This window comes from Mastigoproctus giganteus, chromosome 4, assembly GCF_048544385.1.
Source record: "Mastigoproctus giganteus isolate SK-2022 chromosome 4, ASM4854438v1, whole genome shotgun sequence".
Taxonomy (NCBI): domain Eukaryota; kingdom Metazoa; phylum Arthropoda; class Arachnida; order Uropygi; family Thelyphonidae; genus Mastigoproctus; species Mastigoproctus giganteus.
This window is the reverse complement of record NC_143578.1, coordinates 29,726,442-29,744,390: the sequence shown is the minus strand read 5'-3', so window position 1 is coordinate 29,744,390 and position 17,949 is coordinate 29,726,442. Positions and strand designations below refer to the sequence as shown.

The 17,949-nt window shown below is 36.3% G+C and overlaps 1 protein-coding gene across 1 annotated transcript in view; it reads left to right on the top strand.

Annotated features, from left to right (window-relative positions):
• The window catches only part of LOC150086511 (heparan sulfate glucosamine 3-O-sulfotransferase 3A1-like), a 49,623-nt gene extending 32,335 nt beyond the window's left edge, over positions 1 to 17,288 (top strand). Inside the window, exon 2 of the mRNA XM_090371446.1 lies at positions 16,465 to 17,288. Coding sequence (XP_090227572.1) covers positions 16,465 to 17,083 — 619 coding nt within the window. The 3' untranslated portion in view covers positions 17,084 to 17,288. The remainder of the gene's footprint in view (positions 1 to 16,464) is intronic.
• The last annotated feature ends 661 nt before the right edge of the window (positions 17,289 to 17,949 follow it).

Below are 17,949 nucleotides of genomic sequence, written 5' to 3'. Positions count from 1 at the left end.
GCTAGGTGGCACTGTTGTTACATTTACTAATACAGCACGTAGTGCATGCAAACATACTGGAGTTCAGTTAAAAAGATGCACGAATTTCATGGTAATTTTCTAATGCTACCATTGTCTACCATGCTGATAATTTTAAATATTTGCTACTCTTTTTACTCTTTAACTTCATTTTCTAGAATTTATTCATTCTAGTTAAATCTTCAACCTTCTACTAGTAAGTAAACGAAAAGACATTTTTATTTATATTTTAATAATATTTTGATATTAATATTTTTAATATTTTTGTAATATTTTAATTTTTAAAGCTAGCTTTTGTAGACATCTAGCGAGAGAATTTAGAATTACAATGTAAGCACATATCTAGAAGTTTATTGCATAGTCAATGGAATCTTAAAAATTTTCGCTATTTTCTCATATTTATATTATTAATAAATACTAAATATATTCTTTATTATTTATATAATTAATAAATTATAAATTATATATTATTTATTTATGAATACCACAAACCAGTTTGCTTCATTAACGTTCATTTTATCTTTTGGAATATTGCATTTCACTTTTGGTTGGAAAACTTTTTCCCAGTGTACACTTCGCCACTAAAACTTGTCACATTCAGAAAATAACAATAATAAATAAATAATTTAAAAATATAATAATAAAATGTTTCATTTTCTAATTATTTAAATTTGGAAAACTATTTGGACGTAAAAACAAAAATTAAACAGGACATATTTAGCGATTGTAATAAAAATAAAAAATAAAAAGTTGCCTAAATCATAGACAATACAGCATAAATATGTACTTGTGAAATCATAAAAGCGGAAATTAAGTAAAAAGATATAACAGACTTCCATTAAGGTCTGAGAATTGGTGAATAAATAATTTGCAGGTGCACAAATAGTTATTACAGGTTTTCTTTTCTTAGGGTCGAAGTGCAGTTTTATGCTCACACACGTAGAACTTAAAGTACCTCCTCTGGGAGGCCACCCAGTGATATTGTTCTTCGGAGCCGCACTTTGAACTCCGCATATATTTCCAACCAGAGGGCGATACGTATGGGGGGAAGTGGCAATATAAGAGCGCCAACACGTACAAGCATTATTATTTATTTCTTTTTTTTTTTGTTACTGCCCTAACTTGTGGATTAGAAACATCACTTCCTGTGTCATCAGAGTACTCAATAAATCTTCCCCACACTCTAACCATTGGCAAGTACTGCACACATTTCAACCATCTGGACTCAAGTTGTGTTTATGTTATCTGGCAAATCTTCTGGAAGGGTTGAGATACGTTAGAAGAGGCGTGTTGTCGACTAAAAGGAGGGAGATGGGGTAGGGATTCTGTCTTTTAAATATTGCCACACTTGACGATCTTCTGCGTGTAGCGAATGGTACAGAATAAACATGCATGTCCATCTTCACATCGATTTATCACACATAGTAGAGAGAAGTACGGTTGTCGTCGAATCGGCTCATAAACAGTTCACTGTGTCGGATGAAGAGAAGGAGGAAGAGTGGAGAGAAATATAAATGGACAGTTTTCGTTTTTCTGATTAATAATTTCGACATTGAAGTATAATCTAGTGACCATAATGCAGGGACGTAGTCACTGAGGAGGTTTATCAATGAAGATGGGGAGGGAGTCTGATTTGAAGTTGAGTCTGGTTTGGTAAAACTTGAAACCATACCCCAGACATCTTCATTATAAATTTCACTAAAGATTAAAATAAGTTTTAAGAGATAAATTCACTTTTAATTTATCTTATATGTCGATACTTTCGTGTTTTTTTCTTACAAATGTTATATGACCACAATTACAGGAAATAACAAATATATATGTAACAGAGAATACGTCACGATGGCTTTTTCACGAACAAACCAGTATGGATGAGTTTGTATATGTGTAACCTATGACCACTATTCTTCATGCAAAAGTGTACAGTGTGTGGTTTTTCTTGAAAAGCCAACCATGTGGTTTTGTTTGTTCAAGATTTGGAGTAACTACAGTAACTGAGGGTAGTAAATTCATTTTTTATTGAAAAAAACTTTTAAAAAAGAGCTAAAATTTAGTTTTGTTTCCCTTAAGAATCTCGTTCGATTTTTTAAAACAAATTTTTTGTTATTTATTTTTTGCTTATTTTTATTATAAAAATATTTTTAAATAAAATTAAATTATAAAATACAAAATGTTTAAAATCGCTCATATTTTATATAATTTTATTTCATTACATAACATTTATAAAATTTAATTTTTTTAATGAAATGAAAAACTTTAAAAATACAATTAAAATGCTGTAAAATATGGTTATTTAAAGGCAGCGCCATCTATTGTTTAATCTATTAAACTATTGTGATATATAGAAAACAGGGTGGGAATTCCCTCAGAACGTTGTACTGTCTCTGAATGTGCTACCGAACGATATATTAGTAGCTATTTATCCATAAAAAGTTAAAATGTGACAACTTCTAAGAGGCAAGTTGGGAGTATTTCCATCTTTGAACATATTATTAAGTTGAGAATACGTTTTTTTACACGTCTCCTAGATCTAGGCGGGTGCACCTGTCAAAGTTAAACACCTACAGCTCATTGTAGTATGGTATTGTTCTTCTATCCCCTATTTCACTGCCCAGACATAGTCAAGACAGACGCGCAAGATAACAGGGTAAACAACGGTCCGTCATGATGTGGTGCACGCCATTGCTTTAAGAAAGAGGATGTTTATTTGGTTGGAGATGAAACGGGGAGGGAACAGTCTGTCAGCCCACTAGAAAATGCCACGAAGCTGTGATACATTCACTAAAGGGGCCCTCGGGGCCACACACAACGCACGGAACTGTAAAGTACCTCCTTGCTCTTTATTTTCCATCTTCCCCTACAATGATTACGATTGTCATCAACATCTGGGATCCCTACCAATACTTACGCACCCACGTACTCGTTCTTTCACGCGAGCGATAAAGCCCCTCCTCCCCCTTCTCCTTTCTAACGTGCATATATTTCACAAAACGACCAAGAAGTTTCTAAGAACATATAAAACGCGTCGGAAAATATTAGGTTTGCGTAGGATGAACTAAATGTTGCAGGGGCGGTTTATCATCCATTTCTTTTTTTGTTTGACCCATCACGATTTTTAACGAGTGGGAGTCAATAATTGGCCCCTTGTTAGGATTAATGCTCTTCGTTTTTGATATTTTCCCCAGTGAATGAGTGTATTGTCATGAGGCCGATTATATCGAAGTTTAAATTATACCAAATGGCAACTCATTTCTCATACGTTACTCAGCATGGATATAACTTTATCTAGCAACGTACCGCGTTTATATATATTTATTTAAATTGTAAATTTAACTATATATACAGTTAAATTTACTTAAAAATTCATAGTTATAAATAATTAATTCGAAAAATAATATTTTTTTTCTAATTTCGTATTCAAATCACATTTTTAATACCAAATACTGAATTTCAATAGTAAACCAAACGAACAGTAATGGATCTAACCGTTTCCATAACAACTGTTTGAAATTCAGCCATTGCGTGACGTCACGTACTTAGAATTTCATTGACTATCAATGAACTGTAATGAAGCTGAGCGTCTGATATTTTCCTCCCATCAATATTTTTACTTGACAAAAAAGTTAATTTTCTTTTCAGTACCCCTTATAATTTTAATTGTCGAAATAAAGAAGCAATTACTTCCAGTTTCTTAGGTAATAAACGTAATCCCCTGTACCTGGCTTCACCTGCCAAACTAGACTTGCCCTTAACCTCATGGACGATAATTTTCAAGCGTCACTCGAAAAGCATGCCGTAACGACCTTCCGTGTTTCGCGGCAAAGTCTAATTGTTTCCTGATAACTCAATACATGTCACGTGGACACACGGCCATTTGCTCATTTATCAAGGGACAAATGAAGTTTTAGGAATTGCTCGCACTTGAATCGTACGAGAAAGCAGACGATAATGTTAAATCGATGACGTGACATGTGACGCTAAAAGGCGTCATTTGACAGGGGCAGCAATACATTTACCAAAAGAAGAATGAGATAACTACTGGGGAAAATGGCAGTACTTCAAATAGCGATACTTCAACAGAATTGCTATATAAGCTATTTTATTAAACTGCGATTCTGCACAAACTGTAGATTTGATATTAAACAATGAACGCAGGACTTTAATGCTATTTATTTAAAAAATGATAATCAATAAATAAATAAAATAACAATATTTATTTTCATATGATTTTTTATTATTATATATTAATGATTCTTATAATAAAATAAGAATATTTATTTATTCATTTTTAATATTTATTTTACAATGAAATACAACTCTAAATAATCCGATTAATATTTCATTTTTCGCAATTTTGAATTCAAATCGCATTTTTAATTTCAATAGCAAACCAAACGACAAAAATTGACCTAACCGTTTCCATAACAACTGTATGAAATCCAGCCATTGCATGACGTCACGTACTTAAAGTTTCATTTACTATGAAGTGTAATAAGCTGAGCTCGGTATTTTAATTCCATCAATATTTTTTACTTGACAAATGAGTTCTCTTCAAGTGTTCTTTATGGTTTTAATTGTCGAAATAGTGAAGCATATTTATTTTATCTTTTCACTCAAGTTAAATTGAAAAGTTTATAAATTTTAATTATTATATAATTTTATTATAATGTATAGGGATTATCATAATTAATAAATTAATTTCATAATAAGAATAGGAAGTACAACGTTAATAATGTAAACAGCGATATTAATTATATAAATGGTAAAAAGAAAATAATTATTATTAGGTAAGTTTTTTCTATATAATGGTTAGAATATTATATGATTTTTGTGTTTTCCGATAGATGGCACCGGGTTAGTTACAGTTAACGTTATTTAAATTTTCAGATTCAAATTGTGATAAATTGATGAAATTATAACAAACAGTCATAGCATATTATTAACACAGAAAATATAAATAAATAATAAAAAGGTGCAATCACAAAAATATGGTGAAATCAAAGTTCTTAATTACAATGGCTTTTGATGTAATTTTGAAAAGTTTATATTTTAATAGGAGTAAGAAAATCGGAAACTTTCAAGGAGTAACAAAAATGTTGGTAATTAAATTAATTATATATTTTCTGCGTTTACTTCCAGAAAAATATTTAAAACATTAATGAACATTGCTAAAGAAAACAGATATTATTTATGTAAATTAAAATTTAAATTACAGTTTAATTTTTAAAAGGCAATTAAGAGCCGAAGTCAATATGAAGAAATTTATATAAATATATTTAATATTTACATAAAATACGTCTAGAATGATTTTCATGCTGGATATTTCGGCTTGTTTAATCTGTTACATCTGCTTTAGGAATCCATGACATATTACTCACATATTGTGTTTTGAAGGCGTTCAATTACCTCCCCTTTTTATTATCTCCTGAAACCCTTGCAGTCAATTACACAAAAAGTAAAAAATAGGAAAACACTAAATATCACACCTGTCAGTAGTTGCAGATTTACCTGCCCCTTCAAAACCCCGTTATCCTAGTTAATAATGGCTTCTGTCAGTACCCCAACTTGTTCGCCTGTCAACCGAGGGACAAAATTATAGCACGATTAATACCTGAAAGAAGAAAATACATGACATTCACTTAAAAAGTTAGCGCGGTGTAGAGTAATAACATTAGCCTCTATCCCCCCTACACCATTCTAACCGAGGCAGGCGTGGATTCTTACAATGTTTCTTCACAGACAAACAATACATTAAGGCTAACTCATTAAGACTAAATCTGGGCGTCACCAAAGTAAGAGAGCCAAGGGCTAATATGAGGTGGGGGTATACACCATGACGATATAAGACTACTTAAATTTATAGCTACATGGCCCACCTTTTAGCCAAAGGCCCATGCGGTTTATTTTAAGATTGAAAAAAAAAAAAAAAAAAATCTTTATGGCTATCTTTGTAGGTAAAAAAAATAGCATCATGCAAACAGGCAATTCTGTTTGATATTTTGCTTACAGGTATAAGTGATTTGGTTGATCATCCATCACTACCTCACTCTTGCCCACAACAAATTGTCTTTCACTGGCACCAGACACGTTAAACTTTCGATTATAGAGAGAAGGATACGGATATCATCCCTAGGAAGCATTGTCAACATGTGAAAGCATTTGTAAATTGATTAACATGGCTGTCGATCATAGAGTTCGTTGGTAACACTAGACTGCAGTTACGGTGTAACGTTTTTATTGTTCTCTGTGGGAGTGTGTGTCTGTAGGGTTATTGTGTGGATGGGGGATGGTTTTTTCTTTATCTTCCCGCTTCTATTCTATTGCCTCCTTTTATCATCTACTTCATCACTTTTAAAATATTCTGACCAACTCTCCCTTGTACACAGTTGAGGGAAATTTCAAACGGGGTGGAGTAGTGAGGGAAAGTTTTCCAAAGGCGGTTTCCGTCACCAGACTTTGGGGAACTGAAGGGGAGGAGGAAGAGTAGGGGATGTATTCTCTTCATAATTCGTAGTTCTCACTACATTCATCATTGGTACATACTGGATCTCGCCTATATACACAAAAGAAAAGAATAAATCGAAATTTTGAATATTTTAAAATCGTATGTTCATCAGATGGTGACATAAACTGTATATCATCGGGTAGAAAATACAGGAGTCATTTAGGATTTCTTGAAACAATTGCGTGTTCCCAATTAGAGACTGCAATTGTGGTGATCAGAGCTTCTTGGACTTTCTTAAGAACAGTTAAAGAAATAGCCAATTACTTCACGCTTTTGTGGAGTAGCGAATCGCCCCTCCTAATGCGTGTTTGGCTGGCTCCATGAGGAAATTTTTGCCGTTATCTGTTGACGGAAAGGCAGAGATAACCTGGCCGACAGGCTAATGGAATAAGTCGATGCATGCTTGCCTTCCAGATAAGCAGAACAAATCTTATCAGCGCGCTTCGATGGCTGTAGTCAGGTCACGTGGGTCATCCGTTCTTTAAAACGACGATTTGGAAGAGGGGGTATGAAGAAATTAACGACTCCGAGACCGGTGTTTGGAAGTAATGTCGGGAGGAAGAGTAATCACCTAAACATCCCTAATGTGTACAGTGTTCAACAAAATATCCTAGTCCCTATGAAAAACGATAGGTTAAGAAAACAATTAGAATATGTTAACATTCGAACTCGTTTAGTATTTATTTTATTCACCAGGTAACGCTAATGTCCTAGTAGTGAGTTTTATTAGACATAAATAAATAGAGCAGGTTCTTAAATAACTTTAACTCACTAAGCCTAAATTCGGGCTTCAAATCAATAGTTATATTAGATCTGTTGCATTATATATATAATAGGCTTAAATTCTCTTTGATGGAATTTGTGGTGACAATCGCCCACACGAAAGGACCACCAACAATTGTTATTTTGATTATCTGTTCTGTATATTTTGTTTCCTATTTTTACTTTATCCAGTAAAAGTTTAAGACAAGCAAAAGTCACGGAGGGCCAGATTGGGGTGATCTAAGAGGCCAACAATTGAGAAAAGTTCGACTTATGACACAGTCATAGATGAATGTCTCCTCGAGCAAGATCTTGAATGGGTGTGGCGACATTAGGCGGAGGGCCAGCTTGCTGGAATTTGACTGCAGCAATATTAATGCCTACAGACACCTTCGTTCAAGATGGAGGTTCAGTTTGCCACATTTATCGAGTCTAATCGAGAAGTTTACTAATAGCTATATTATAAGTCCAAAATTTCATCTGAATTTTCGTGACTTTAGAATGGAAACAACCAAGACTAATGAATTTTCACGATTTATTTAATATTATGAATCATTTACAGAAAATCCCGATAAAAATAACTTTCGGGAATAAAATATTATTTCATTTCAGCAGGGAATAAAAAATTGAATTTATAAACATAAAAAGATATGGAAAACGTAAGAATCTCATACTAAATTCTTTTACCCCATCTTTTAAAACTTTTTTTTTTTTTTTATCTCAGGGAATCTTCTCATATCTATTTTACGCAAGTTGGACGTTGAAAATAATTCGATGTACTGAATTTTTTGTTAAAACTATTTTCATTCAAACGAGATATCAAAGCGCTAGCAACTAGTTTCACATTCATCAAATTCACATATTCATTCATTAGTTTCACATTTATATGCCGTGACCTACCACGTTCATGAACGTTGCAAGGATTATTTGTATATTTTCTAAGGAAAGGTACTTTCTTTTACGGAGTGATACTGGGTTGCAGACCACACTTCGGGAAACAATGGTTCGAGCCCGTCACCACCAAATACGGAGGATGCGGGAAGGTCAGGGAATGACCACCGCATATCCCGGAGCAATATGGCCTTAGTTGCTAATGCTCCTAAAAACCAAATAACAAACAAACATTGGAAAACAATAGTTTTTGCAATAAAAGGGTCCTCCACTCGATCTAGAGGTCATCCGTCGAGGACTCTATTATTGCCTGTCCAGGGCTTTACCAACCTCCATCCGTGGCTATACCATCAACTCCCTCAATGACAGCAAGACTAAGAAGAAATTAATTGCAACCAAGCTTCTACAGACCTGGCAGGCCAGATGGACAGACATTGACAAGGGTCTAATTACCAAAAAAATTTCCCAACGTTTCACTTGTTTTCCCCAGAGCTTCACCCTGGCTCTCTCCGGGTCTTTACGCAACGTATATAATAACTGGGCATGATTCCATCAAACACAAATTGACTGCCATGGGCATAACAGACAACCCCTATTGTTCTTCTGGACAAATTGAGGACTGGGACCATCTACTATACATTTGCTACTCTATAAGAATCCTCGTAGCATCTTTTACACTAGGATCCAAGACTTTCCACAGGGGACATGAGCACTTGCTCATTATAAAAAAACAGTACTCATGCGTTCACCAAATTTGCCCAAGATCTGTTCTCAAGACGAACAACCCTCCCGCCTACTCATACTAGGAACCATGATGATGCTTAGACTTTAGCCAGCCGAATTCCCCTCCCTCCCATATGCTTCACAGACTTTACTCTGCCGATCAAATTTTCAATATATCTGCTAACCCAGTCTTCGGACAGAAGAGGATTCTAGTGGTCTTTGTTCACTACTACGCCTTTGGCGATCACTACCCGGCTCTCTTGCTGTGTGACTTTCTTTCCTTTCCCGAGACTTGTTCCCCCCCCCCTTTCTTTCGCCTGGATTGAGAAATTTTGCTCCACTGAACTGGGCTGCCTTCTCCACAGCTGCTACGCTTTCTCTCAGCTTTACTCTCTTCTTGCACTATATCCCTATTCTCGAGTATAATATTTTTTTAGGACCTGCCATGGAAAGCTAAGGTGGCTCTGAGGGGGGCCCTGCCAGAATATTATTGCCACCGCTATTTCCTGGCCTACCTCCACGTGATGAGTGACGAGCAATGTGGGGTCCCTATCGGGACCCCTCGGATAAACAGCCAGAAGAACAACACTACACTTCATAAACCGCACACTTACACATTCTGGCCTTTACAGTGAACTGTATTCATCACAGAGTTACTATGCGGAGTTGGGGGACGCTGAACACTGTATGAGTGATTTGTACACTCACTGACCAAAACATTAGATACCTTTCGCAATTGGCATCAATAGATAAGCGAACGTACTTTATGAAAATGTAAGTTGTCACGGTGTACGATCACAAATCCCTTGGTACTAGATAAAAACTACGCTTTTCTGGGGCTTTCTATTCGATCTGGTCATTGGAAAGACAGATGATATTTCCCGTTTTCAGAAAGTGTTATTGGTGGAGTACGTTTAACGGGAGCCATAATTGAGAAAAACAAAGGATATCACCATGTGTCGAAAGCAACCATTTCAAAAGTATACAATGAGTATACTTCTCTGAAGGAGAATGTAGCTCTAAACATGCGACAGAAAGTCGTTATTACGATAGAATTTCCAGTGCACAACAAATCAATGAAAAATGCAATTTCGGCAAAGACCCTTTCCCAACCGAACTGTGCGGTGGAATTTGAAGAATCTGAGATTTGGTAGCCGTGTGCCTATACGCAAGCCACTTCTTTCTGTAAAATTCGAAAGAGTTAACTGGGATGGTGCTGCCAACGCAAAGACTGGTCTATTGAACAGCGGAAAAAGATCATGTGGTACGATTTACACTTTTTTTCCTCAATAGTTGTCTCGCTTGAGTGCCGGACTGTCTCGTGTCCACCACTGAAGCGACTGGAGATGGTATCATGGTAAAGGGCATTCTGTTGATATGGACTGGGGCCTCTCCTACCGTTAGAAAGTCGTATTACCTCCAATAAATATCATTCTGTCGTATCGGGCCCTGTAATACTTCGTTTTTACCAGGATTGCGATGGATTCTCTCAAACCGACAACGCAACATGCACAGTGCAAAAATTGCATCTGAATGCTTCAAGAAACATTCTCAAGATTTTCAACATCTACCCTGGTCGCCTAATTCTCCAGATCTGAATCCAATTGAGAAATATCCGGATAAGATGGAAAGGGCAATTTCACTTCGCAGTTCTCTATCAACCATAATACACCTGATAAATATTCTGATGAAAGAATTGTCAAATATGGAACTAGACTCCCTGAGACACCTAGTGGAATTTATGTCCCAACGTGCACAGGTTGTAAATTTTTGACTAGTAAGTGTATTTGAAGATCTTTAAATAGGCTCATCTTAAATTCTCCACACCGTATTGTACAAATCTTTATCAATGACAGAGGCAGTCCTATTCAGAAACACATAGATGTGCTATCTTTTAAAAGATGGACATTATGGAGACGTATCAGAAAATTTTATCATTAAAGTTTTTGAGTTTCTGTACCTAAGACCTGTTAAGCAAGATGGTATTGCAGCAATGACTCAAAAAGACATCTCTCGCTTGAATTGAAGATTTGAAGTTTTCGTGGGCTGCGTATTAGTTGAGAAGAAAGATGAGTCAGTACCAAGAATAGCGTTACAATATATTTCAATTACAGGCTGGAACATCTAGTTGGAGAACCTGATAGGGTAATGGCCACTTTATTCTATTTGCTATTCGGAAGCTAGTCAGCTCTTTCTCTTTCATTCACTTTTAGACGGAAGATACAGCTGAGATAAGAAGTGATATGTTTATCTAAGGGTGTCTAAGTAAAATTGCATCACGCCAGACATATTTGCCAGACCGTAATCTGACAGAAATAATGGTAGTGCCCTTAATACACCAAACTTTATCGTTTAACATCCCCTTGCAAATGCTGCGGGTTCCGCCTATATGGTCTTACAAGGTGGTGTGAATGCGCGCGTCAAGGGAAAGTGGAGACAAGTTTTTTGTTCGTCAGGTGTTTGAGACAGTGGGGCACCTTCGCACTTACACGTTCAATATTGAACTAAGGCAGAGTACACGCGAGCACACAAAATGTTTGCTGTTAGACCCGAAGGAGAATAAAAAACTGAGATACACCCCATAAAACACTTCAATTAGGTTTTTATACTGACCCCGATCGAGAGGTGAGAAGAAACGCAATAGAAAAGGGGCTGGAAAGATGTAGGAGGGAAGGAAGAGAAATACAGAAAATGAAAGAAAGAAAGAAAGAAAAATTGGGCGGGAAAAAGAGATAGATATAAAGACAGAGAACAAACAAGAAAAGAAACAGGGAAGGGAAAAGAAAAACTAAAACGAGAGAAGAAGAAGAGAACAGAAAAAGAAAGACAGGAGGAACGTAAAGACAGAAAAAGAAAGAGAGAAAATGAAAAAAACAAGACAAAGAGAGAAAAAGTGAGCAGGCAATCTTCTTTTGATGCCGTCTCCTATTGGAGGTTGGCGATCACCACATTGTACTTCTCTCTGTCTCGAGCAAGATGAAAAAGATCCTCAGCTGATCTGACAGTCCAATTGCAGATTTTTTCAGCCAAGGAAGTTTCCTCCTCCCCACTCCTCTCTTTCCCTCTATTATTACTTGAAGCAATTTATATTTCACATTTCTAAGGATGTGTCCCAGGTAGGCAGTTTTCCATCTTAAGGAGGCAATAAAAAGGCAAAAAGAAAGAGAGGATAGAGAGAGAAAGACAAGAAAAAGAGAGGAAACAAGATAGAAAATGCAAAATAAAGGGGAGAAAGGGAAAGAAGGAAATAAAAGGACAAAGAGAAAAGGAAAGTGAAGGAAAAAGAATGAAAAGAAAGGGAGAAGGAAAAGAGAGAAAAAGAAAGTGAGTAGCGAAGAAAAAATAGAAAAAGTGGGATAAAGACAAAGAAAAAGAGGAAGACAGAAGATATAAAATGGCAAAAATAAAAAGAGAAGAGAGAGAGAAAAAGACAGAAGAGAAGAAACAAGAGGATAGAAAAAGAAACAGAGAAAGAGAGCAGGAAATAAAAAGGCGAAAAGAAAGAGGGAAAGAGAAAGTGAAGAAAGAAAAAACAAAAAGAGAGAAGGAAAGAAAAAGGAACAGAAAGAGAGAAAAAGTGAGGAAGAGAGAAAAAAAAAGAAAATAGAAAAAAAAACAGAAAAAAGATAGAAAAAGAAAGAGTAAACTGGAAATAAAAATGCAAAAAAGAAAAAGAGAGATGAATAGATATGATGGAAGGATAAAGACAGAAAAAGAAAGGAAGAAAGAGAGAAGTCAAAAAATTCAGAAAGAGAAAGAAAGAAAAGGACAGAAAAAAGAAAAGGGTAGAAAATGAAAGAGAAGGAAAAATAAAGGTAGAAAATGAAAGAAAGATATAAGATATACACAGGCGACAGAAAGAAAGCAAAAGACAGAAAAAAGAGTAAGGAAGAAGAAGAAAAGGAAAAGAGAAAGGGGGAAGCAAGCGAAAGGCAGAGAGAGAGAGAGAGAGAGAGAGAGAGAGAGAGAGAGAGAGAGAGAGAGAGAGAGAGAGAGAGAGAGAGAAAATAGGAATAGAGAAATATTTTAAAAAATTTCAAATTACAGGAAGGCATTAATATTCATAGATTGATTACAGTATGATACAGGGTGCAGAGTTTTAAAAAGTAAACGTGGGCACAAGAATAAATAATTACATATAGGCTGAATAAAAATTGTTTTCTCTGCTATTTCCTTCAAAAAAGATAGCTTCATCTTCAGGATTGTTTTTTGAAGGATGTAACCAGCTTCGGCACAATGAAACAAGTCCAGGGGATAGCACCAGGAATCCGGCTACCATGCAATAAGGAAGCCGACCTGTTCAAACTATCTCCAAGACACTTAATCTTGTTGATAGAGACTGGGAGGAGTTTCTTCGGCATCTCCCCTTATATGGAGTTCTCCTATCCATCTGTCACTAATCACCTATCTTATTTACCGGCACCAACTCTGGTTAATTGAGGCGCATTTTTTATCTTTTTTATATGTTTATTGTTGCTGTGTTCATTGGGGAAGAGGAGGGAGAGAAATGGGGCCTTCCCACCTTCTCACATAGGATAAGATTAGAGGCGATTAGCCGATCCAAGTGACACCTCAGTGATTACACCGGCGACATGCCGGCAGTTTAGCAACTAAACTTCGATTGAGCAGGTGATATCACACTCCATTACTTAGGGTCGCAGTTCAGTCCCTTTCCCTTACGGTGGTGGGAGGGGTAGGAGGTGAAAAAAAGCTTACGAACAATCTTCTCTTTGTCGTATACTGATTACGTGGTTTGGCAGAGAAAAGAATTTCAAGCCTCGAGCAGAATACGAAAAATACAACCATGACGATAATGAGTTCCTTTCTACAGAAGTTTAGAAAATCATTTCAAAAATATCAACATTCCTCATGCTTTTATTAATCATTAATAATCATGTTTGTCTTTATGCTAAAGCCGTAGTCTCAGAAACTGCCATTAAAGAGATAAACGTGGTTGTTCAACGTTACCAACTTTAAACTATACTCATACCACCTTTTGTCCGAATCCACGTCCTGACATGGATTGCACTAGGCGTCTGAGGTAATCCAACTCCAGATTTCACTATTCTTCCATCAGAATATTCGTCAGCTGATGTATTGTGGTCGGTAGAGAACTGCAAAGCCTTTTATATATCCCAGACATTCTCAATTGAATTCAGATCTGAAGAATTAAGCAGCGAGGGTGGATGTTGGAAATCTTGGGAATATTCCTCAAACTATTCCAGATACAATTTTGGCACTGTGGACAATTGCGCTATCATCTGGATGCATGACTTCGTGCTGCATTTTCATCCTACCATTAGTGCAAAAAATGTAAATCGAGACTCGTCAAACCACATGATCTTTTCCCACAGTGCCACAGTCCACTCTTGACCTTACGTTTATCTGTTGACGCCAATTGCAAAAGGTTTCTAAGTTTTTGGTCAGTATTTGTAAGTTTGGAAATGGTTGCACTAGATTTTTTAATAGATATATAGTATATCTAAAGGAATAAATATAATTATTACTTACCTTCTGATCAGTTCTTGATTGGTAGTACATCCAAATTACTGCAGATGGCAGTAGGCACACAAGTTTACACGTACTCCACCTAGTAGCACAAGCAAGAACTAAATTCACTTACTTCTTATATTAGCCATAAAAGTTTGACACAATGATTTGGTAAAGTCTAGCAAAAAGGTTTGGAAAAGACCAGCAAAACTGCAGTACAATCTCGATAATCCGAATCTCCGTTAATCCGAACGAGATTGTGCTTTAATTTTTTTCGATAATTAAAAAACTGTGTTTACTAAACAGATATTTGGTTTTTTATAATACCACGAGTCAATTTTTGTTTACACTATTGTTTATTCATAATTTAAAATGAAGTTTTAATTATGAATCAATAATTATGAATCATTATTCATTATTACATCAAAATTTTAATGTTATTAAATGTAATAGTGTTTATGGAGCAAGTCATAAATTATTTCAAAACGGAAAAGGTGTCTAGACAATTTTTTTTTAAATATATATATTTTTAAAAATATGTTTTTTAAATTGTTTAATTTTTAAGTATGTGTGTTTTTTTATGAAATGTAACACATTTCTTTAAAAATAAAGAACCTATTGAACGTCCCTGATTTTAAAAGTTAGTTAAAATTCAATTGTTGTACATATGGCAACGCAGAAGCCAGTAGAGGAGGATATGGTCAAGTTTCATTGGGCAAACTCTCTGCAAACCCCGATCTGGTTTGCAGAGAGCTTGATGTCACGGTTCAAAGGCAATTTAAACGTGTTCAACAAAGGTGTACCTGATCCAGTCTATGCGGAGATGGTACAGGACATTTTTGAACACCGTTAGCATGAAGAAGCAACATGGAGGAGCGTCTCAGAAGAGCGAGTTGAAGAGTTACGTGCTGCCTTTGTTGGTAGCCCGCGAAAATCAATGAGGTGTGCATCAAAGGAACTGAACATGCCCCATGCCTATAAATGCAAATGGTTCGAATAATCAAGCCGAGTGACATACCACAGCGATAAAACTTCATTGTTGATATTCTTGATCACATGATCATGCCAAAACCACGATTTCTTCAGTCATAATGTTTTCAGACGAGGCAACATTTCACGTTTCGAGAAAAGTTAACCGACACAATGTTCCAATATAAGGTTCTGAAAATCTGCACTGTATCCAGGAGCACATTAGAGACAGCCCAAAAGAGAATTGTCGTCTTATGAAGGACATAATTATTGGACCGTTCTTCTTCTTGGAAGATACCATTACAAGAATCACATACTTGGACGTGCTAGAACAATACGCATTTCCTCAGATTTCACCCCTATCCAACATAATCTTTCAGCAAGATGGAGCACTGCCTCATTGGAGCTTGCAGGTGCGTACTGCTCTTAGAACAACACATTCCCGGACCGTTGGATTAGGCGAGGTGGACTGACACTATGGCCCCTTCGTTCACCTGACATAACTCCCTTAGATTTCTCCTTCTGGGGCTATGTGAAAGACATGGTTCATTCCACCAAGGTCTCTAACATCGCTACCTTACGTACACGCATCGTGCAAGCAAATGCCACCATCAATGCAAATATATTGGAGCGAACCTGGTCTGAAATCAAGTATCGTTTGGACATTCTTCGTTGCACCAAAGGAGCTCACCTAGAAGCCTGCTGACCTTTTTATTAAAAACTATTTCGGTTTTCTTTCCAATAAAAATGAACTTTTCCTAGTGCACTGGGTTTTCTTTTGCAAGACATTTAAAATCAGGGACGTTCGGATACCCTGTGTTTAAGAATCAATGGATAAAGAAATTAGAGTATTATAACATTAGTTGTTTTATAAAAAAAGAATTACGTACTTATTTGTATATATTGATTGTTTTAAGTCAATCCAGACTATTTTTTATTAATATATGCAGTAGTATATTTATCTCAGACACCACCAATATGTTATTTTAAAAATGACTCACTGTGAGTCATTTTAACTGAATATCTTTGAAAAAGGGAGTTAAGCTAGCGTTCCGAGAATCTTTTTTTCTTCTCTGTACTAACCACCCTGTCTTTCCGTTTTTCAGGAACCAAATGCCGGCGACATTAGAAGGCCAAATCACCATGGAGAAGACGCCAAGCTATTTCGTCACACCCGAGGTGCCTGCTAGGGTATACAACATGTCCCGTAATGTGAAGCTACTGGTGGTGGTCCGTGACCCTGTAACCCGGGCAATTTCCGACTACACGCAAGCCGTCAGTAAACGCAGGGATACAAAACTATTCGAGGAGATGGCATTTTTAAACGCATCTACGGGACTCGTGGACACTTCTTGGAGTGCAATCCGGATCGGAATTTACGGTCGACACTTACAACGGTGGTTGTATTATTTTCCTCTCAGCCACCTCCATTTTGTCAGTGGGGAGAAATTAATCTCGGACCCAGTGGGGGAGATGGTTAAAGTGCAACGGTTCCTAGGCCTAAAACGGGTGATTGGCAGCAAACATTTTTATTTCAACGAGACCAAGGGATTTCCTTGCCTGAAGAAGTCAGAGGGAAGCGGAAATCCTCACTGTCTTGGAAAAACAAAAGGGCGAGTGCATCCTTATATTCACACGTCGACCATACTTCGATTGAGAGATTTCTATAGACCTTTCAACCAGAAATTCTATAGAATGACTCGACAGAACTTCGGGTGGCCTTAATTGTGTTCAATTCGAAGTCTGCACTTTTTTGTTTTTGTGAGAAAGGTAACGAGACCGGTTCATACTGCACTATCCACAGCTAATCGCTTTAAGTGATTAAACTAGATTATTATGATCAGACACCCTCATTCACTCATTAAAATTATAGACACTATATTGCCAAAAGCAATCGGACATCTGCATATTTCAAATATCATTTTGTTAATACAATATTTAACACCCTGGGGAGATCAGCTAAGAAGTGGATGGCTCTATAATTCATTTTACAAATTCTTGGAGTGCTCGGATACTTTTGGCAATATAGCGTATATATGTTTTAGAAAACCAGTAAAGTTTCCATACTCTCTGACTTAGTAACAGTCAAATTTTATTCAGATTTAGAACTGACATATTTCAAAGATGCAGGAAAGGATTCAGGGAAGGAAAATAATTCGTTTCATAATTCACCACCAGAAGGACAAAGAAAAGTTGTTGCTCAATTAGCGTCCATGGTAGTGAATTCAGGTGGCAAGGCCTTTCATCAGAGGGCAATGCATTTTCCAAATGCAATAGCAACGGCTTTTTAATGTTGTAAATTTACCAAAATGTGAAGAAGTTCTGCTGTCATTTCCCCTTTGGTGGTACGTTTTGTAACTCCCCCTTCCCACCAAGCCTCTTCTGCATCCTCTGAAACATGTAGCACAAAACTGAATGAATTCCATCCATTCCTTAGGTTGAAAATGCCTCAGAGTACGGCAATTTTAATTATGACCACTTTGTACATCCAAAATAAGGATTACAGCAAAGTTGCTATTTGTGGAAAGTCCTATTTACTCCCAGTGAGGAGGTTTTCACATACCATATCTTCAATATTCTGTATTAAAAAT